Source organism: Carassius auratus, chromosome 42 (assembly GCF_003368295.1).
Source record: "Carassius auratus strain Wakin chromosome 42, ASM336829v1, whole genome shotgun sequence".
In the NCBI taxonomy this organism is placed as follows: domain Eukaryota; kingdom Metazoa; phylum Chordata; class Actinopteri; order Cypriniformes; family Cyprinidae; genus Carassius; species Carassius auratus.
The window spans coordinates 8809670-8826669 of record NC_039284.1 but is presented as its reverse complement, the minus strand read 5'-3'; the positions used below and the strand labels follow the sequence as shown (position 1 = coordinate 8826669).

General features: G+C 37.0%; 2 protein-coding genes across 3 annotated transcripts; one reads left to right on the top strand and one right to left on the bottom strand.

The window, feature by feature from the left end:
- Positions 1-3283: 3283 nt before the first annotated feature.
- LOC113060556 (protein ZNF365-like) lies at positions 3284-8675 on the bottom strand. The gene is made up of 5 exons (XM_026229562.1): positions 8335-8675; positions 5958-6672; positions 5489-5660; positions 4750-4796; positions 3284-4419 (listed from the first exon to the last, which is right to left on the bottom strand). Exons 2-5 carry the CDS (start codon positions 6665-6667, stop codon positions 4278-4280), a joined length of 1071 nt encoding a protein of 356 aa, XP_026085347.1. The 5' UTR covers positions 6668-6672; positions 8335-8675; the 3' UTR covers positions 3284-4277.
- Positions 8676-8941: 266 nt separating this feature from the next.
- Positions 8942-15979, top strand: LOC113060554 (rhotekin-2-like). 2 transcript variants are annotated; one of them, XM_026229560.1, is made up of 13 exons: positions 8942-9145; positions 9228-9332; positions 10225-10412; positions 10540-10592; positions 10695-10748; positions 11221-11338; positions 11482-11682; positions 11796-11890; positions 11968-12074; positions 12183-12314; positions 13796-13961; positions 14051-14158; positions 14291-15979. In XM_026229560.1, the coding sequence occupies exons 1-13, from the start codon at positions 9014-9016 to the stop codon at positions 14881-14883; spliced, it is 2052 nt and encodes a 683-aa protein (XP_026085345.1). In that variant the 5' UTR covers positions 8942-9013; the 3' UTR covers positions 14884-15979. The 2 variants fall into 2 exon arrangements, with proteins under 2 accessions (XP_026085345.1, XP_026085346.1); XM_026229561.1 differs by lacking the exon at positions 9228-9332 and having other exon boundaries at positions 8943-9145.
- The last annotated feature ends 1021 nt before the right edge of the window (positions 15980-17000 follow it).

Below are 17000 nucleotides of genomic sequence, written 5' to 3'. Positions count from 1 at the left end.
AGTTGAAGCGATGTGAAGTCCAATTCAAATGAAGGTTTTACGCTAGTGTGCATGCAGTGGTCCTACAATCTAGTAATGATGCAGCACAAAAGCACTGCACTGTTCCTCCAGTCTGTTGGTTTTATGGACGATACCCTCATTATGGCAGCACGATTATGAGCAAAATCATACTTGTCGATTATTCCCTTGAAATTGTAATTACGATTATTAATTACGACTATCACAATTAACATTCAGTGATGTTATACCATTAAACCATTTCATTTTAGATGAAAACAAACAATCTACAGAGCCCGGCACGTCAGCCAAGAATAAATTAATAAATTGTGCGCACGATTTACTCATTTATTCCCTCGATGTACTAAAACATGCACACAATTACTATTTCGTTCTCTCGATTTGCTAAATCGTCCGCACAATTTACTAATTCGTTTTCTTGATTTATAAATCGTGTACACGATTTAGCAGGTCGAGGGTATTAATTAGTAAATTGTAGGGACAATTTATAAATCGAGGGAACGAAACGGTAAATCGTGTGGATGATTTAGCCTACTTTTTTTCCTGTATGACATCTGCAGGGCTCCGTAACAATCTGAAAACACTAACTGAAAAAACGTTTAGTGCTTTTCTACAGTATTAAGCCTCAAATTTTAACACTACATCAGATTGGTTTCTTCTTTAATTTATAAAAAAGTCGAAATTCGAATGGTATTATAATGTTATATTAAAACTAAAAAGTAAAAAAAATGGGAAAAAACCCTTAAAGGCCATGTTGCAGGTTAACCACAACTTTCGATTAATGGGTACATAAATCACTCAAGATATGTATATCATTTTTAAAATGTCTCAAAAATGGGCTTAAATACCTATTTTATTAAGTTTTTGGTATTAACGTTTTTTTTACAAAAACTCGGTGATGACATCATGTTGGGGAGAGGTCGAGGAAAGGTAGCCTCAGTCTAGTATGATGCCGTGTTCCAGGCAACCCGTAACCCGTGTTTTTCTAACCTTAAACCCGTGAAAGTGCACTGGAACGGCAATCAAACCCGTGACTTCCCACCCGTGAACTTGTGTCTCATACTAGATCGATGTACTCCGAGTTCCGAGGTCACACAGCACGAGAAACAGAACATCCAGAACATTGGAAACACTGACTATTAGAAAACATCTCTCTGTTGCTTAAGAGGCCATAACATACTAATTCCAACTCTCAATAACCTTGGCCAAAACAATAAAGAGTTCAACATAAACTGTTGCACCAACAACATAATATATAGTTCAACATTAAGTGTAAAGTCCACGCTAGCTGCTATATGTTTTGCGTTGAGGTGATACCTGAGGCTCAATGTGCTGCTGCGGTGATATGTGAACGCTAGTTGGTGCTCCAGTATAATCGGTCCGCCGAAACGCATCCAGTGAGAAACGTTCCGCGGTGCAAAAATAAGTTATTAAAAACGCGGGAAATTTTTTTTTTCTGTAATTAATTAATCTTAAAGCGTTATTTTTTGTGTAATTAATTAATCTCAATTAACGCGTTAAAGTCCTGGCCCTAATTTTTTTTACTGTCATTGAGTAGCACCGAGTGAAAAAAAAACAATGTTTTCTTTATATCTAGTGGCAGTGATCATGACGTTAGTTCAGATAAGTATTGGTAACCTTTGTCATAGTGTTGTAGTACTGGTAAACTTTGTCTTTGTCATCTAGAAATAAAAGGCATCATGCTAGCTATATGGACGTTTCTAAGCGTTTATCTCTTCCTCCGGTGAAAATGTTGTTGCAAACGTAGCCGCTTTTGTGGGTGCTGGAAACTGCGTTGGAAAGCTTGTGCTGTAGGGAAGTGAGTGCGTTTGGGTCGCTGTTGGTCGATATCTATCTATCTATCTGTCTGTCTGTCTGTCTATCTATCTATCTATATATATCCATATATCTATCTATTTATCTAAAATCTGCGCTATCTGAATACTCTCGTCTACTACTCGTCTCTTTCTAGTCACTCTCAATGCTCTCAATGCGGGCTTTGGTAAATTCTCTCCCCAATGTGACATGATGCAATGCATTGTGGGGGAAAGGAGACCCCTGCAAGATAGTACCTACTTTTTCGTATTATATTCCGTTTTGTGATACCCAACAACATAAAATACAATGGATAACAGTTTAAATGTGTATTACCAACAAGCAAATTGCACAAATTCATAAAAAAATTAACCTTGCAACACGGCCTTTAAGATAACATGTAGAGAGAAAAAAACGCATTTTAAACATGCAGAATAACTTTGAACGATTAATTGCTACTTTGAATGATTACATAATTGTGGCATCTGTAATTGTAATCGCGATTAGACATTTGATTAATTGTGCAGCCCTAACCCCCCTCATCATACATAAAATGATACTTCAAATGTTATACTGGGAATTAAAGGGAACATCAGATGAAATTGACTTTTTTTTTTTTTTTTTTGCATTTCTGCTATTTCTGAATAAGACCAACTCTGATATACAGACATAGTCACGTGTCTTATGTAGAAACACCCCATGGAAGAGGGGGTGGGGTAAGCAATTGCTTATTATCATTTAAAGAGGCAAGCACCGAAAAAGCTCGCCATGAACGAGCTGATTTTCACAAGACAAACCACTGAAGAATCTTAACCCAAGTATGCTACAGACATGACCCTAAAGAATCATACCAACTTGTGGAAAATGGGCATCCGCTGTTCCCTTTAATGGACTTTAGTGTATACTGCTATTTCCCAAAAATGAGAATATGTGCTACTGCTCCAGTTGTAAAGAGCTGAGAAGAACTGCCTGGGAATTCAAATGCTCTATTTTTTCATGCTTTGTGATGCCTGTGACATTCTACTGAATTCCACAAAAAAAAAAAAGAATTCAGATTTTCCTTTAGCTTGTAAAAAGAACAGTACAGTTAGAACAGTCAGAATCTTAAAAAATGTTGAATATGGAATATTTGTTTGATTGCTGTGCTAGATGCCATTTAAGTTGAGTTAATACTGTAATTGTAATTACTTAACGCGGTACGCTTACACAAAAATTCTCAAAATCAAAACATTTTGATACCAAATCGTTTACTCACTCTCGTGATGTTCCAAACCTGTATGCAGTTATTTCCTATGTGAAACACTAAAGCAGATCATTTGAAGAATGTTGGTAACCAACTGCTAAATGGGTTTGAAAAAAAAAAAAAAAAAACATTTACACACACACATATATATATATATATATATATATATATATATATATATATATATATATATATTTCAAATATCTTTAGATGACACTAGGCCTAGGGAGAGTAAAAGATGACTGAATGATTTTTGTCTCTTTAAATTAAAGTGCATTCCTAAAGAACATGAGTGCTATTGCTCCAACTGTACAGAATAGCAAAAAGGATCTATTATCAAAGTTCTTGGCAATGAATTTTAGAACACTTAACGACATTCCAATAGCTGCATGTTTTAAAACAAAACAGAACTTTCTTTGTTAAAATTTCCTTTTTCTCTCCTTCTAATGAGGCTGGCAGGGAAATGTAAATTCATCCCTTTAAAATGTAGCACCACTATTTAAAATACACAACTGCACTTTCAAAAAGACTACATCCTTTTCCTTCTGGCTGAAACAGTGCATTTTCTATAAGAGAAAGTTTGTGGACAAACTACAAGCTTAAAGTGGGTATTGTTTTAACATCATCCAGATTTTAGATAATATACCTACATTCAAAACAACAAGCATGTAACATTACAAACTATAGCTTCACTTCATGTAAGCAACCTGTAATGACAGCTTTTCTATTTGAATTAAAGGGCAGCTCCACCATGTGTTTATTCTCCAGCCAATCTTATCATTCAAATATTTCACAGATGGACTCAAATATCAAATAAGTGTCAAATAACTAATCTGCCATCCGCAGTCCGACATCGCTGTTGTTTCTTGGGCTTTTGTAAATCTCATATTTACATACAGTGGGGTCCAAACGTCTGCCACTAATTAAATGATTCTAATAATCATTTTCAAGTCTCTTTTTCTGTTTTCTAGTGCAATTCATTTTACACGAATATCAGTAATTGATAACCTGATGAAAAAAACAAAACAAACAAACAAAAAAACATACCCAAATGATAAATAATCATTAAAAAATTATATTTTCAACGTGGCATCAGACTTTGAACCCCACTGTTTTATTATTAATATACTTAACACATTTCAGTAATATTTTAAACAGTGTTATTTGCATGTACATTCATTGCTAAGCTCCGCCTCTGTCCCTAAACCTCGTACCCATCTGACCTCCTCTGCTGGGACCAGCTGTCGTAACCCAGTCTCCCAGAAGAAGCTTTAGACGGTCCCCATGCAGACTGACCGGGTAACTGCTGCTCTTCATCCTGCTCGAGATGGTCTCCTGAAGACCTGATGTCACAGGGAAACAGGCTAATTATCATCACTCACCACACACATACTTGTATTGGTTTTTACACACATCAAGACTAAATGGAAAAGAAGGGTAATTATTATTCATGGCAGAGCAACATGATCCTCTGCTGTCTTGAATCTAGGATCTCCTGAATTACTTAAGAGGGGACAACCTGTCTACTACAAGCCAAATGACTGCCCTGAGTCAAGTAAGGACATGATTTATATTGAAGAACTCTGATAATGTCCTGCTGATTGTTCATTATACGAAACTAGAGGTTAAATGTTTTTTTTTTTTCCTAAAAAGTAAAACCAATAATACAATACCTGCTTTCTGTTATTCTATGTGGACCAAGCTCAGACGGCAGAGGCACCTGAAATAATGACAAATTAGAGAAATGCAGAGGACTGATATATTTCTGAAATAGAAGTTAATTATCGCAATCCGGGAAAACTGTACAAGTGGGTCGTATCAGGTGATTCATTATTGAATTTGCCTTTTTATATCAGTACATGGGACAATGACTTGATGCTCGTTCTCGTTTAAAAATACACTGAAAATGCAATTCATATAATGCGTGTGAAAATACCTTTTCACTTTATGAAATATAAGTCATCAGTATCATAAGTATCATTTTTGGAAGGCTTAAAGTGAAAAATGGTATTGTAACTGTTTGAAGAATGTAAAAAAATACAAAGAAAAGACAGAAACTCTTGAAATATTAGCATGGTCTTGTTTATTATTATTAATTTTAATTTTAAATTATTATAAAATGTCATTAAGTTCACATATATATATATATCAGATATTACCTTTTTATAAAAATGCATTTTGTTTAGGTTAAATGGAGGATCCTAAAGAAAACTTAATATTCAAAACTGTCTGAAATTAATTATATATTAAAAAGTAAATTAAATATATTATATTATAAATATGAAATATAATAAATAAATTTGGGGGGGGGGTGCTTGAAAACCAATTTTCTTTTTAAATATAGGGATAAATGTTTAAATAAAAGTCATGACACACATATTTTAATTTTCTAAGGAAATGTTGTTGACATACAGAGTGAAGCGTGCAATAATGCCTGTGCGGGACGCTCTGATAATACTCCAGTAGTCTCTCAGCCAGGGAGATCCTCCGCAAGAGGCTTTCAATGAACCGTCGCAAACGAACCTTCCCACACATCTCATGCTGCGCTGCCGCTTCCAGAAACTTCTGGATGGTAATTACCTCCCTGCAATATGGTAAAATGTAGTTAGCAAAGAACTGCTTTACGAGGCATTTTTTAATTCATATTTTCCCCCTGACAATCATAAAAGTTTCCTTCAGTTTCTTGAGGAAAACCAATGTAAAAATGAGCAGCAGGGCTGAGAAATTTCTCCATTTCATCATAATACACTCACCCTCGTGATGTTCCATCCCTGTAGCTTTAAAGAGGTCATGAACTGACAGTAATCCGTAAGCTTTATAGGGTTAATAGATCACCCAAAACATATTCAGAGCTGAAATGATATTCAAATCTTCCACTCACTGTTCTCTCCTCTCCAACTCGTGCTCTGAGACGCTGAGCTGTTGCCTCATTGTGGCGATGACCATAACGGCGGCGTCTACCTGTCTGCTGAGCGCCTGCTCTCGCTCCTGCACTTCCTGTTTCTCCTGCGCCAGGTGATGTGAGTGAGCGCGCTCACACAGGATAGCCGTGTCTGTCTGTGCCAGCTCTGAGCTCAGCCGCAGCAGACGTCGCTCCATGCTGCTATTGGCTGTCCTCATCATCCCCTCCAGCCTCTTCTCCACTGACGCCACAGGAGCCGAGAGGGGTCCGGCTCCAGCCGATGCGTCCCCAACGCTGAAGCTCCTCACCGGGGGCGGGAGCTTTTGCACTGCGGGCTGCTGCGATGGCGTTCGGTCCGCGCCGAGTAAGTGCTTGTGCTCTCCTCTCGCAGCTGAGTTCGTATTTGTGCCGGCATGATGAACTTTATGCATGCTGGAATTGGAGACTTTGCAGCCGTCCATGCACGGTGTGTCAGGAAGATCCCTGGCGGACAGGAGGCTGATGTCATGTTTCGTGTGGAACGGGTGGCTGTATTCTAGGTGAGCTCTGAGAGAAGAGAGACTGTGGAATCGTTCATGCTCTCCACATCGCGGGCAGCGGAAAGGACGTTGAGGAGGGGCTCCGGCTCCACACGCCTGACCGTTCTTCACAAACAGCGCCGTGTTGCGTGTGCACACTTTCTGCTGCATGACACCTAACAACAAAAAATATTACATATTTAGCACCCTAGTTCTTAGATATAAACATACGGTAGAGCAGAGATGCTCAAACCAGGGCACATGGGTCAAAGTTGATGACATTTGATCTGACCCACCATAACACAAGAGGGGGGAAATCAAATCAAGGGGAAAACCATAACCTCATTTCTTATTTGTATTTTTTTTATTTATTGCTTTTTGCATTGAAATATAGAGAATATAAATGAATTTAATCTTTTTTTATGACCATTTTAATATATTAAAGGAAATATTTGGGACTGAGTTTGGCCCTCAATCAAGTTTGAATTTTTCGAAGGAAAAACTACGAGCAACCATAAACCTCTGCAATCATAAGTCTATGCTAGTGAATAAATACATCAGGCAAAATTATTAATTAGTCTATAACTGTTATTTTTTGTGTTTAGATGCATTTTTAGTGCTGATGAAAATGTCTGCTCGACTGATTCAGAGAAGTCAATGCACAATGTTTGCATATAATCCAAATATTTGTAGTGATTTTAGAGTTATTTTTTTAAATCGTATTGCCAATGCACAATATATGCATATAACACAAATCTTCATAGTTATTTTTGAGTCTTTCTATCTATTTACTCATTCTTTTTTTAACATTAAACATGAACTGTTCTCCGGACAGGTATTTTTGATGAATGTCAGGATGGGTGAAGCTGGTCGAGGGTTATCTGGTTAGCATAGACCTGGTATCCCCTGCGTGTAGATGTTGTAACTACATGAATCTGGATGAAAATAAAAAAACAATACAGTTTAACAGTAGCTTTCAATTCACAAGTAAATGATTAAGATCGTATGGTCAGTAGAGAGACGTTAATGTGTTATTCTGCTACTCTCATGGGACATGTTATCAGAAACTTGTAATCCAAGCATTTTTCTTGTAGTATATACTTTAAGGTATGTGGTTGAATATAAATTGAGTTAAAAATGTACCTAAGCTGGTTAAAATTCAATGGAATAAATATGTGACAACTTGCCCCGGACAGTCGCAATATTATATCGGCCACCCAGATAACGGCATGGGCTATCAAAACCCAATTTGGTCGACAACTAGTCTGCAAACTTCGCTGACTAACTGCCATCCAGCAAGCTTTTCACGAGGCCTAACAAAGACACAATGTGTGAATGAATATATATCAGTGAAACACAAAAGGACAGTATACTGATGGTGACAGAAAACTAACATCAATACTCAAGACTTGTCACGACCATAGACTGTATAAAACACGCCTAGTCTGCGTGCTATATATTCATTCAGAACAGAAAAATACAATTTCCATCCACTGACAACAACGAATCACGACTGTTTGATTATTTCACCAATAAAATTGAGCACATCCGCTGCTTAACGTTAAGTAGGTTAATGTAAAGCTCTGGCAAATCACATTCATGCACCTCGGTGGTGAGATCCGATGCATTTGTTTTAATGGTTTATGCTATTTTAGCCTACATCAAATGACGATCATGTCATCTCATGTTTTAATGACCCATCATTTCCTATATACCTTAAAAACTACCATAGAGACATTAAAGCAAATCTTCTTATGCAAGCAGGAGATCTAACGTTACTGGCCAGAGTATGAAATCAGACAGTTAACGTTAGCCAGCTGACATTCATGCAACCGTACCTTTATGAACGAGCTCCAGTGGGACTGTGTATCGTAACCTTTAATTAAACTGTTGCTCTTTCGGATTATCTGTTGCTTGATATTTCTGTCCCTCTCTTACAGTACGACATCTAGGTGTATGAAGTCATCTGCTACTGACGACGTTGTCAAGAATGAGCGTGACAGCAGCGACAGAGGTGGCATTGATTTCTTTTCATATGATGCCGTTTTCGTTTGCGAAATGCTTTAAAAATATCATCGCCTTATGTGTTAATTACAATCGATCTATAAACATGCAAGAAGCCTCTGACTGAAAAGATTCAGTCAGAATTTGAGGATTCATTAGAATGCAGTGCGGCAGACCATCAGTTTAAACTATTCAAAGACAGACGGGGGAGATCAGCACAACATCACAGTGAAAACACAAACCTACTTCATAAGAATTCGCATAAACATGCTTAAAATGTACTTTCTTATAAATCAGTATGATTTCCACCAAAACTTATTAATAAATTAGATTTATATATTCAAACCTCTTTCTCTGTGTAGCTATTCCAACCTATCCGAATTTAAAAATGGTATCGTCCAACTGTTGTCTCGGCAGCGGAGAGCTTTGAAAGACGCTGATTGGTCGGTTGGCGGCTGTGTAATCAGTTGGTTTGTTGTGTGGAGAAGGGCTTGTCTCGAGGAAGAGGCCAGTATGGATCCGCCGCGGGATATTCAACGGTTTAAACGAAACATCGCCACTCGGTCTACGGTATCGTCGTGTTCCTCTCTCGCCATGGAGATCAAGAGAAAGAAAATAAGGGAAAGCATGTTTTTTCAAAACGAGGTGAGTTTGTGTTTTTCGTGTCTGGAATATGGTTGTTGTTGTTGTTATTCAAGACTAACCGACACATTAAATACTTTCTCAGGCCAAAGACAGACATAAGAAGCGATGCGCAAGTGTGAATGACACGCAGCAGATAATAGAGGACATGAATTTGTTGAACATACAACAGATTTCTAAAAAACTAAAGGTAGTCTGTGTATGGGAGCGTGTGATGATGTTTCTGATATTCTGTGTATTACACTGAAATCCCCCCCACGGGACAAACACTTCGTCATTCGGTACAAATAAGATCAATAATCTTGGCATGTTTAATTTTGAAACATCATTGCACAGCTTTAAAAACAGGAGTGCTTTTTAGAAAGTGTGACTGTGAGTGAGTAGGTTGTTTTGTCTTTCTTGTCCGACTCTTCTTTACCATCACCACCACCCACTTATATCATGTGAATCGGACTTTTTTTCATATGAACCAGAACAGTTCTGTTCACAAATCCGACTCATTGGGATAAGTTCTCACGTCCAAAAATCAATCGACTCATTTAAACGAAGTTCCGATCAAAGTCTGATTCGTCTGAGAGCAAGACATTACAATAAGTAAGAAGTAATCATAAAGTTTACACCGCAATCTGCATGTGGTTTATTGGAATATGTAATAAACCAGGGTCCACGTGATTATGGATGGACAAAAGAATCACTGAATCGAAGATTTAAAATAAACTCTTCTAAAGAACCGAGTCGCGGAAATGAGTCAGATTTCCATTACTTCCACTCACTTTAATTAACCCATGTGTCATTGTCGGTTATCAGAGACCTGCTTACAGCATGGAAGAGAGTCATCTTCTCTTCCAGACGTTTTGATGTTATTTCATTGCATCATTTTAATTTCTTCAGTGTCCAGGCCAATGGTGCCCAATTCCCCTGTCTCATATCTTCATGAATCAGTAGTATGCACCTGCATTAGCAAATATTGTACAATAGATTGTGTGGTAGAGTCATTTTCTTCCATTATGTTTTTCCTCTAGTCTTTTTTCCCCTAAAGTGGTTTATTTCTCGACTCCTGATGGAATTTATCCTTCCAATAGGACTGTGATATTCAGGAGCAATTGGAGTTTGAGATGCGGATGAGAGCTGGGGCTTACAAGCTTCTGATTGCCAGCACTAAAAGAGAGCAGGTGTTGGATGCTTCCAGGAGTCTGTTAACCTGTAACGCCCGAATTAAAGCCTACATAAGTGAAACCCAGACGAGGGAAAAGCAGCAGGACATTAGAAGGTTAGAGCAGCAGGTCTATTGCCAGCTGTTCTTTTTGTTGGGAGCATTTAATGGAAAATTAATTTAAATTATTATCAGACATGCAAATTAGAAATAAATTGGCCATTCAATTCTTTCTTTATTCCAGATCATCAGGATCTCCGGATCAAATCCCTTGTAAAGGAAAGGTAGCCATATCTGGTAAGGTAACCGCTTGTCTGTGTTTGTATACCTCTGTATGTTATATTTCTTATTATGCTTCATTGTGTCTTTGGTTCATGTAGTTTTCTTTTGCTTATCCAGGCCTACGGATTCCATTGTTTTGGAAAGATACAGAACACTTTAACAGCAAAGGGAGTGAGTGATAATATAAAACATTTTCTATTGCAATCTTTGGTGACCGTGAAGACATTTTATAATGTTACAGACAATTTCTGTTTGAAATAAATGCTGCTCTATTCATCAAAGAGTCCTGAAAAACATGCATCATAGTTTCGTAGGGATGTAACGTCCACTCAACTGATAACTGATCGTAACGCACAATGTGTGTTTCTTTTTGTGTGAGTTTGTGTTTAAAATGAGATTTAAGACCATTCATAAATGAAAATGTGTCCTTTTTAATATTGTTTGGACAACGCTATTAAGCAGCACAACTGTTTTCAAAATGGATAATAATGAAAAATATTTGAGCACCAAATCAGCATATTAGAATGCTTTTATATACAATAAAACAGTTTTAAGTTAAATTGTTTATTCTAATTAAACTGTTATATGTAAATATCTTCACACAACCATTTATGCTGATCTCCTGTGTATCTGAACCCAACAGATGCACAGCGGGTTGCAGTCTTCTGTTTGATGAAGATTGGGTCAGAGATTTTTGACACAGAAATGGTGATTGCAGATCCTTCAATGACCGATATTTGCTTTGAAGGTGTCAAAATTTTGTAAGTTTTCAGCTTTCTCCAATTTCTGCAAATCTACAGTCATTTGAGAACTATATGAAAATTATATTATTGATTTTAAATGAGCTTGACCTGTTTGACTGCAGTCTGTTGAGTTCTGAGCTCATTTTCAATATGTTCAACAGCTCTGAAGTTAAGCCGGACTTTGACCTGACATGTGAACTGTATAGCTGTGGACTAGAGGAAGAGACAACCTTCGTCAACACTCCCAAAAAACTGGCCAGGAAACTGCGCTCCTCTTTCGGCAGATCTTCAGGCAGGAAACTCTCCCCCCCTCTGGATGGAGGAGACCCTGACACTTTCCTCCAGTCCAACCCAATACCAGCGTATGCAAGGATGGATATAATGTTCATTACCATTACAGTTATTTTGGTTGTTGTTGTATTAGTAGAGAGAGGCCTGTAATATCTTTCAAATAAACATCTTCCTTTTGTGACAGAGGTGCACGGTACTCACTGTTGGCGTACACCACTCTGGGTTTGGAGCAGGCAGAGGGATCTTTCCAGTCTCATTCTCTTATAATTCTGCAAAATGGTAAGAGCAAACAAGCCACGTTCTAATAATGGTCTAGTGTAGTGATTCTGATTGACTTCCTGCCATCGGTCTGTCAGTGGAGGCTTCGTCGTGGCTGCCGTTGTATGGTAACTTGTGCTGTAAGCTGGTGGCACAGCCTGACTGCATGACACAAGACATGATGAGCGGATACCTGAGCCAACAGGTAAGACTGCAACTTGTCTTTTTCTAGGAAGAATATATGCCATAATTCATACTAACATTTGAAAATGAAATGAAATTTGTAAGATCAGCATTTTGATTTTCCATTTAGCAAAGCATTGAGGGTTTGCAGCGCTGCTGTAAGCAATACTGTGTGCTGAAGGCTGGACAGATTACATGCTATTACTCTCCTGAAGAAATCCAAGCGAAAGTGGAGCCCAGCCTCATTATTCCCATTAACAAGGTAGGGAACATTTTTAAAGTGGTCTTTATTTTTTATTTTTTATTCCCTCACAAGTGTTTTTCTGTTCTAAGATCAAGTGAGTTATTGTGCTTGAATCTAATCACCACAAATCAAAGTGGACCCTTTCTTTATAAAAAAAAAAAATTACAGGTCTCATGCATCATTCATTAGTGTAATTTTTTTTTTCCAGAAGAAAATGATGTTTGTCTTTTAAAACAGTGGTTTCATTGTTAAATAAAACTATTTATAATATTTTCATATGAAGTAAAGCTGAAAAAAAATATTAGATGAAGAAAAAAAAACATGGTTATAAGTGTGCTATTTGAAGTGCTAAAATGAGTAAACCTTAAATAAAATTAAGTTCAAATGAAAATGAACACCCCACGAAAAAAAAACACCTTTATTTCTAATCCAAGAGGAAGAAAGATTAGTACTACAACTAGCAGGATAATAAAGGAATTGAAATGACATTATACACAATTTTATTATCTCCAGGTCAAGTGCCTGTCTCCCATCTTGTTGTGCTTGTGCGACACAGATAGTGAAACTCAGAAATTCAACTGAGAATTAATTCAAAACAATGTATTTGTAAGTAAAAGCACTGCATGTCACATTAATAGTTTCAGGTGAAATGATTATTAAAAAGGTAAAATGCCTGCAACTTCGGCATAATTTCTTGCCACAGTACCTCTTGCGGTCTGGGCATGTATCAATCACACTGAATCTCGAACCCACGACATTGAAGGGGTGAAATGACCCAGCCGACACTTGTAGATCATGTGACCGGAACAACAGCATTACATTTTTGAATAATGAATAACAAAAGCACATAAAACAATTACTCAAATTAAAACAGAAAACATGAAAATAAAAGCTAATTCCAAATATTAACAAACACTATAGAAATAATACTAAAATAGCACTGCTTTACCAATGTTACCATTCTGGCCCGAAACCAAAAAGGATATTAAATTATATTGGCAATTTTGGCTAAATGCATTTAAAATGACCATATTAAAGTCAGTTGTTTTAGATACTACCAGTGGATTTTGGCATCACAACACTGTAATATATGAAAAATTGACAGTTTTCATTTTTAGATTGGCTAAAGATGACCCTGTGTTATTAAACCGTTTGTAAAGTTAGCCTTCAATCATAACAAAGGTCATTTAAATGTAAAAATGAGCAAGCACAACTACAGATCAAATATGGGCTGATAAATTTGAGAAAAATCTAATATCACCCATATTTTATAACTGTTATATTATGTTATATAATAGTTACGTTAGACTGCTATTGTGGCAGTGCAGCCTTTCTAGTTTTACAACTAGTAATTTAATTGCAGTCAACATTAAAGGTTACAGCAATAATCACAAATAACAGACAAAGCTTTTACAATTAGGATACATTGCTACAAGACTCACTGAATGGGAGAATCATCATTTAAATATGCAGTACAGAGTTTCTCGGTGTCTTTTCAGGACACCCGTATTCGTGTGGTAGGAAAGGACCACAAGAGGACTGGCACCAGACTCAACCTGATAAACCCAGCAAACAGAGACTCTACCAGTCACGTGTTCATTACGGAAACCCCTGACATCTTGCAGGAGTGGCTGGATGCCCTCTGGCAGCACATTTATGACCAGAGTAAGTTCACCTGACGTCTGTCAAATCAAAACTAAATTATTTCATTACAATTTGTCAATGTTAACAATCAATATGAACTAATTCTTTAGGTCAGTGGCAACATGCATGTGACAAAATCATGGAAATAGAGGTTTTGTCACCACGTAAACCCCCGCTCTTTCTCATGAAGCAAGCTGACTCGGTTTATAAGGATCTAAGTGAGTAATGAAGGATTTATTTATCATTTGTAATAGAAAATAAGAATGTACTGAGTTGATTTAACTTAATTGGGAGAAACGAGTTATATCTAACTTCCAGTTATTGCTTGTTTAAAAATGTTTTCTTTCCAGGCATTGGGTCCCCTGGGAAATTTGAGAGCTTGACTGATATAATTCACAATAAGATTGAGGAAACTGATGGGCGCTTTCTCATTGGTCAGGAGGAGGACACAGAGCCTCCTCATTGGGCAGCACTGTTTGAAGGATCCCGGCCAATGGTGGTACAAAAAACAGTTCTGTCACCAGGTAAAGTAAGCAATCAGTCTATTACAAGTCCTGTCACAGCCAACAGAATCAAGAGGAGAGCGCCTCCACCCCCTCCTGATAAATTACCATTTGTTCAACCTACCAGTCTGTTACCCATTCAAGAGAAAGAGAACTGTAAGGGGGCAAGGCCTCGGACAGGGCGACCCTCGCTTGATGCCAAATTCTCTGCCATCATTCAGCAGTTGCAGAAGAGCCACACATCCACTCGCAAAAATGCACCTCTTGGACAGATCGAGCCCTGTCAGCACCCTTGCATCCCTCAAAAAAGACTTGATGAGCCCAATATACCTGAAAATCCTGTGAAAGAGTACAGTCAGGCCCCTCAGCCACCTGTGCCGGCCCCCAGGAACAAACTGAGGATGTCATTCAGAGATAAGATGAACCCAAAAGCCTGGTGAATTAATGAGGCGTGAGACATCTCTTTGATTAATGATCTGTTATGGAAAGACGAAACATCCTTGGATTCATAAGGAGATAAACTCCCTCTTGTCCTTTCATTGATCCATATCAAGGGTCAAGTAGATGAGAATGCTGGGAGTGAATGTGAGCTTATAAATGGCCTTTCCTGTTTGTTCTAGCTTGAACAAATGTTTAAATGCAGACGAAATTTGCTATTGGTTAAAGTCTTACTATATTAATTGTTTTTAAAATAACAGTCCAGTGGTTGATCAGTAGATAACCTTCATCTTCAAGACTTTATAAAGGCCCAATTCATTTCAGCTTTATCTTGATTTACTGTTATTCACTTTCATATCATGTCTGTTAAACCTAGTAGTCTGAAATAGCCACTCATGATGTAACCACTACCACCAAGCACTTTTGGCCCACAGCTACTGCATCATTTTAGTTTAAGTTTATCTTTTTCACAGAATAATGTCAAGATATATATTATTTTTTCGTCTGTGGTATGAAAACAGGTGCATGCTTTCTAGTTTTTTTTTTTTTTTTTTTTTTTAAGTATAAGTAGGTGAAAAAAAGATGGATCAGGAACTGGATAACTGTTGTTGTTTGTTTAGACTGAATGATTTTATACAGATTTTATACGTAACCTCTAAACGGTTAACTATCATGAACTTCTTATTTTTCATGTTAGACACTAAGGGTTTAATCTTCATTTTGTAGTATTTGACATGTAGTTAAAATCTTTCTATTTTTATAGGGTCTGAGCACTATGAAACTACGTAGTCACAATGTGAATGAAAAATTCTTGTTAGGTAAATGTGAATTGTTTAATATGGTTTCATTTATGTACACTTTTGAATGTTTAAGTAGCACACACTAAATGCTGTTGTAGATTATTTTCAAGATAATTCATGTTTTTATGGTTCTATAGTGCAATACATGATTTTGGTTGTTTGGAACTGTTCTGTTTCCGTTGTTTGAGTAATTCACTCTTCATCAAACATAATTTTTCTTTGGGCATTAATCTAGCAAAATATATTTGTAGTCATTTTGCTAAAATGAAAAGGAACAAAATTAAAATGTTGTACTGAACTGGTTTATTCTGATGTCCTTATTCAATACAAAGAATGCTTATTGTTGCTGTATTCTGCTGAAATATTTCAGTAAAGGAACAAAAACTTGTGCAATCATTGTTTTATTTGCACAGCCAAAACACTGTTCTCTCGAGTAAATCTGCTTCTATCCCAAATTCTTTGGTAACATCAGCCAGGCCTGTGCTAGATGACCTAAAAAGCAACTTGGATGACATTCTTTATACCAAGTATTGTTAACATTTATTTTTATATAATGCCTACACATATTTTCCCAATCTCAGTTTCTTATACTCTTTCAAGAACAGTAGTTTTGCATTTACAAGAGACGTGCCTATCAGAAAACTCACCTGTGGTTCTGACCAACACCATTTTGTGCTCAACTCCTGCCAGTGCAGTTCCCCAGGAACCTGCTGCTTGTAACATTTATTGGAGAAAAATAAGAATAATAAACATTTGTAGTGTTATTGTGGCAAAATTTGTGACATCTGGACCATGTTCTAGCCCCTTTAACTCTGCAGACCTGGTACCAGGTCCAAAAATAGCATGCTAAATGTTTGTGTTTCATTTGCAAAGCCTTCCTTATATGTTATCAGCCCATATATGGGTTCATTTGAAAGCTTAGAGTGTTTTCTTTAGAAAGAATACCATTAATTGGGGTTTTATGATTCATAAAGTAGTAAAATTAAGCTAAGAAATATACCCCCCTCCCACAAATTTGCGAATAATTTTTCATAATGTGTATTTAAAATATTTTTCACAAAACAGTCAAGTCATATATCACAAGAAAGCTCTCATGCTCAGAAATTTGACGATGTAGATCATTTTATTGTGTGACAATCACAGATCTAATGATCTTCAACAGAATCGCGATGTAAAATTTCTGCAAATTATTATTTATTCATCTTAGCACCGCTTCAGTCAGCCGCAAACAGCCACATATACCTATATACTTGATATAATCTTTTAGATTAGAATCTCTTCTTTCAAACAAGACCATTTACATTTCTGCGTGCTTCCAT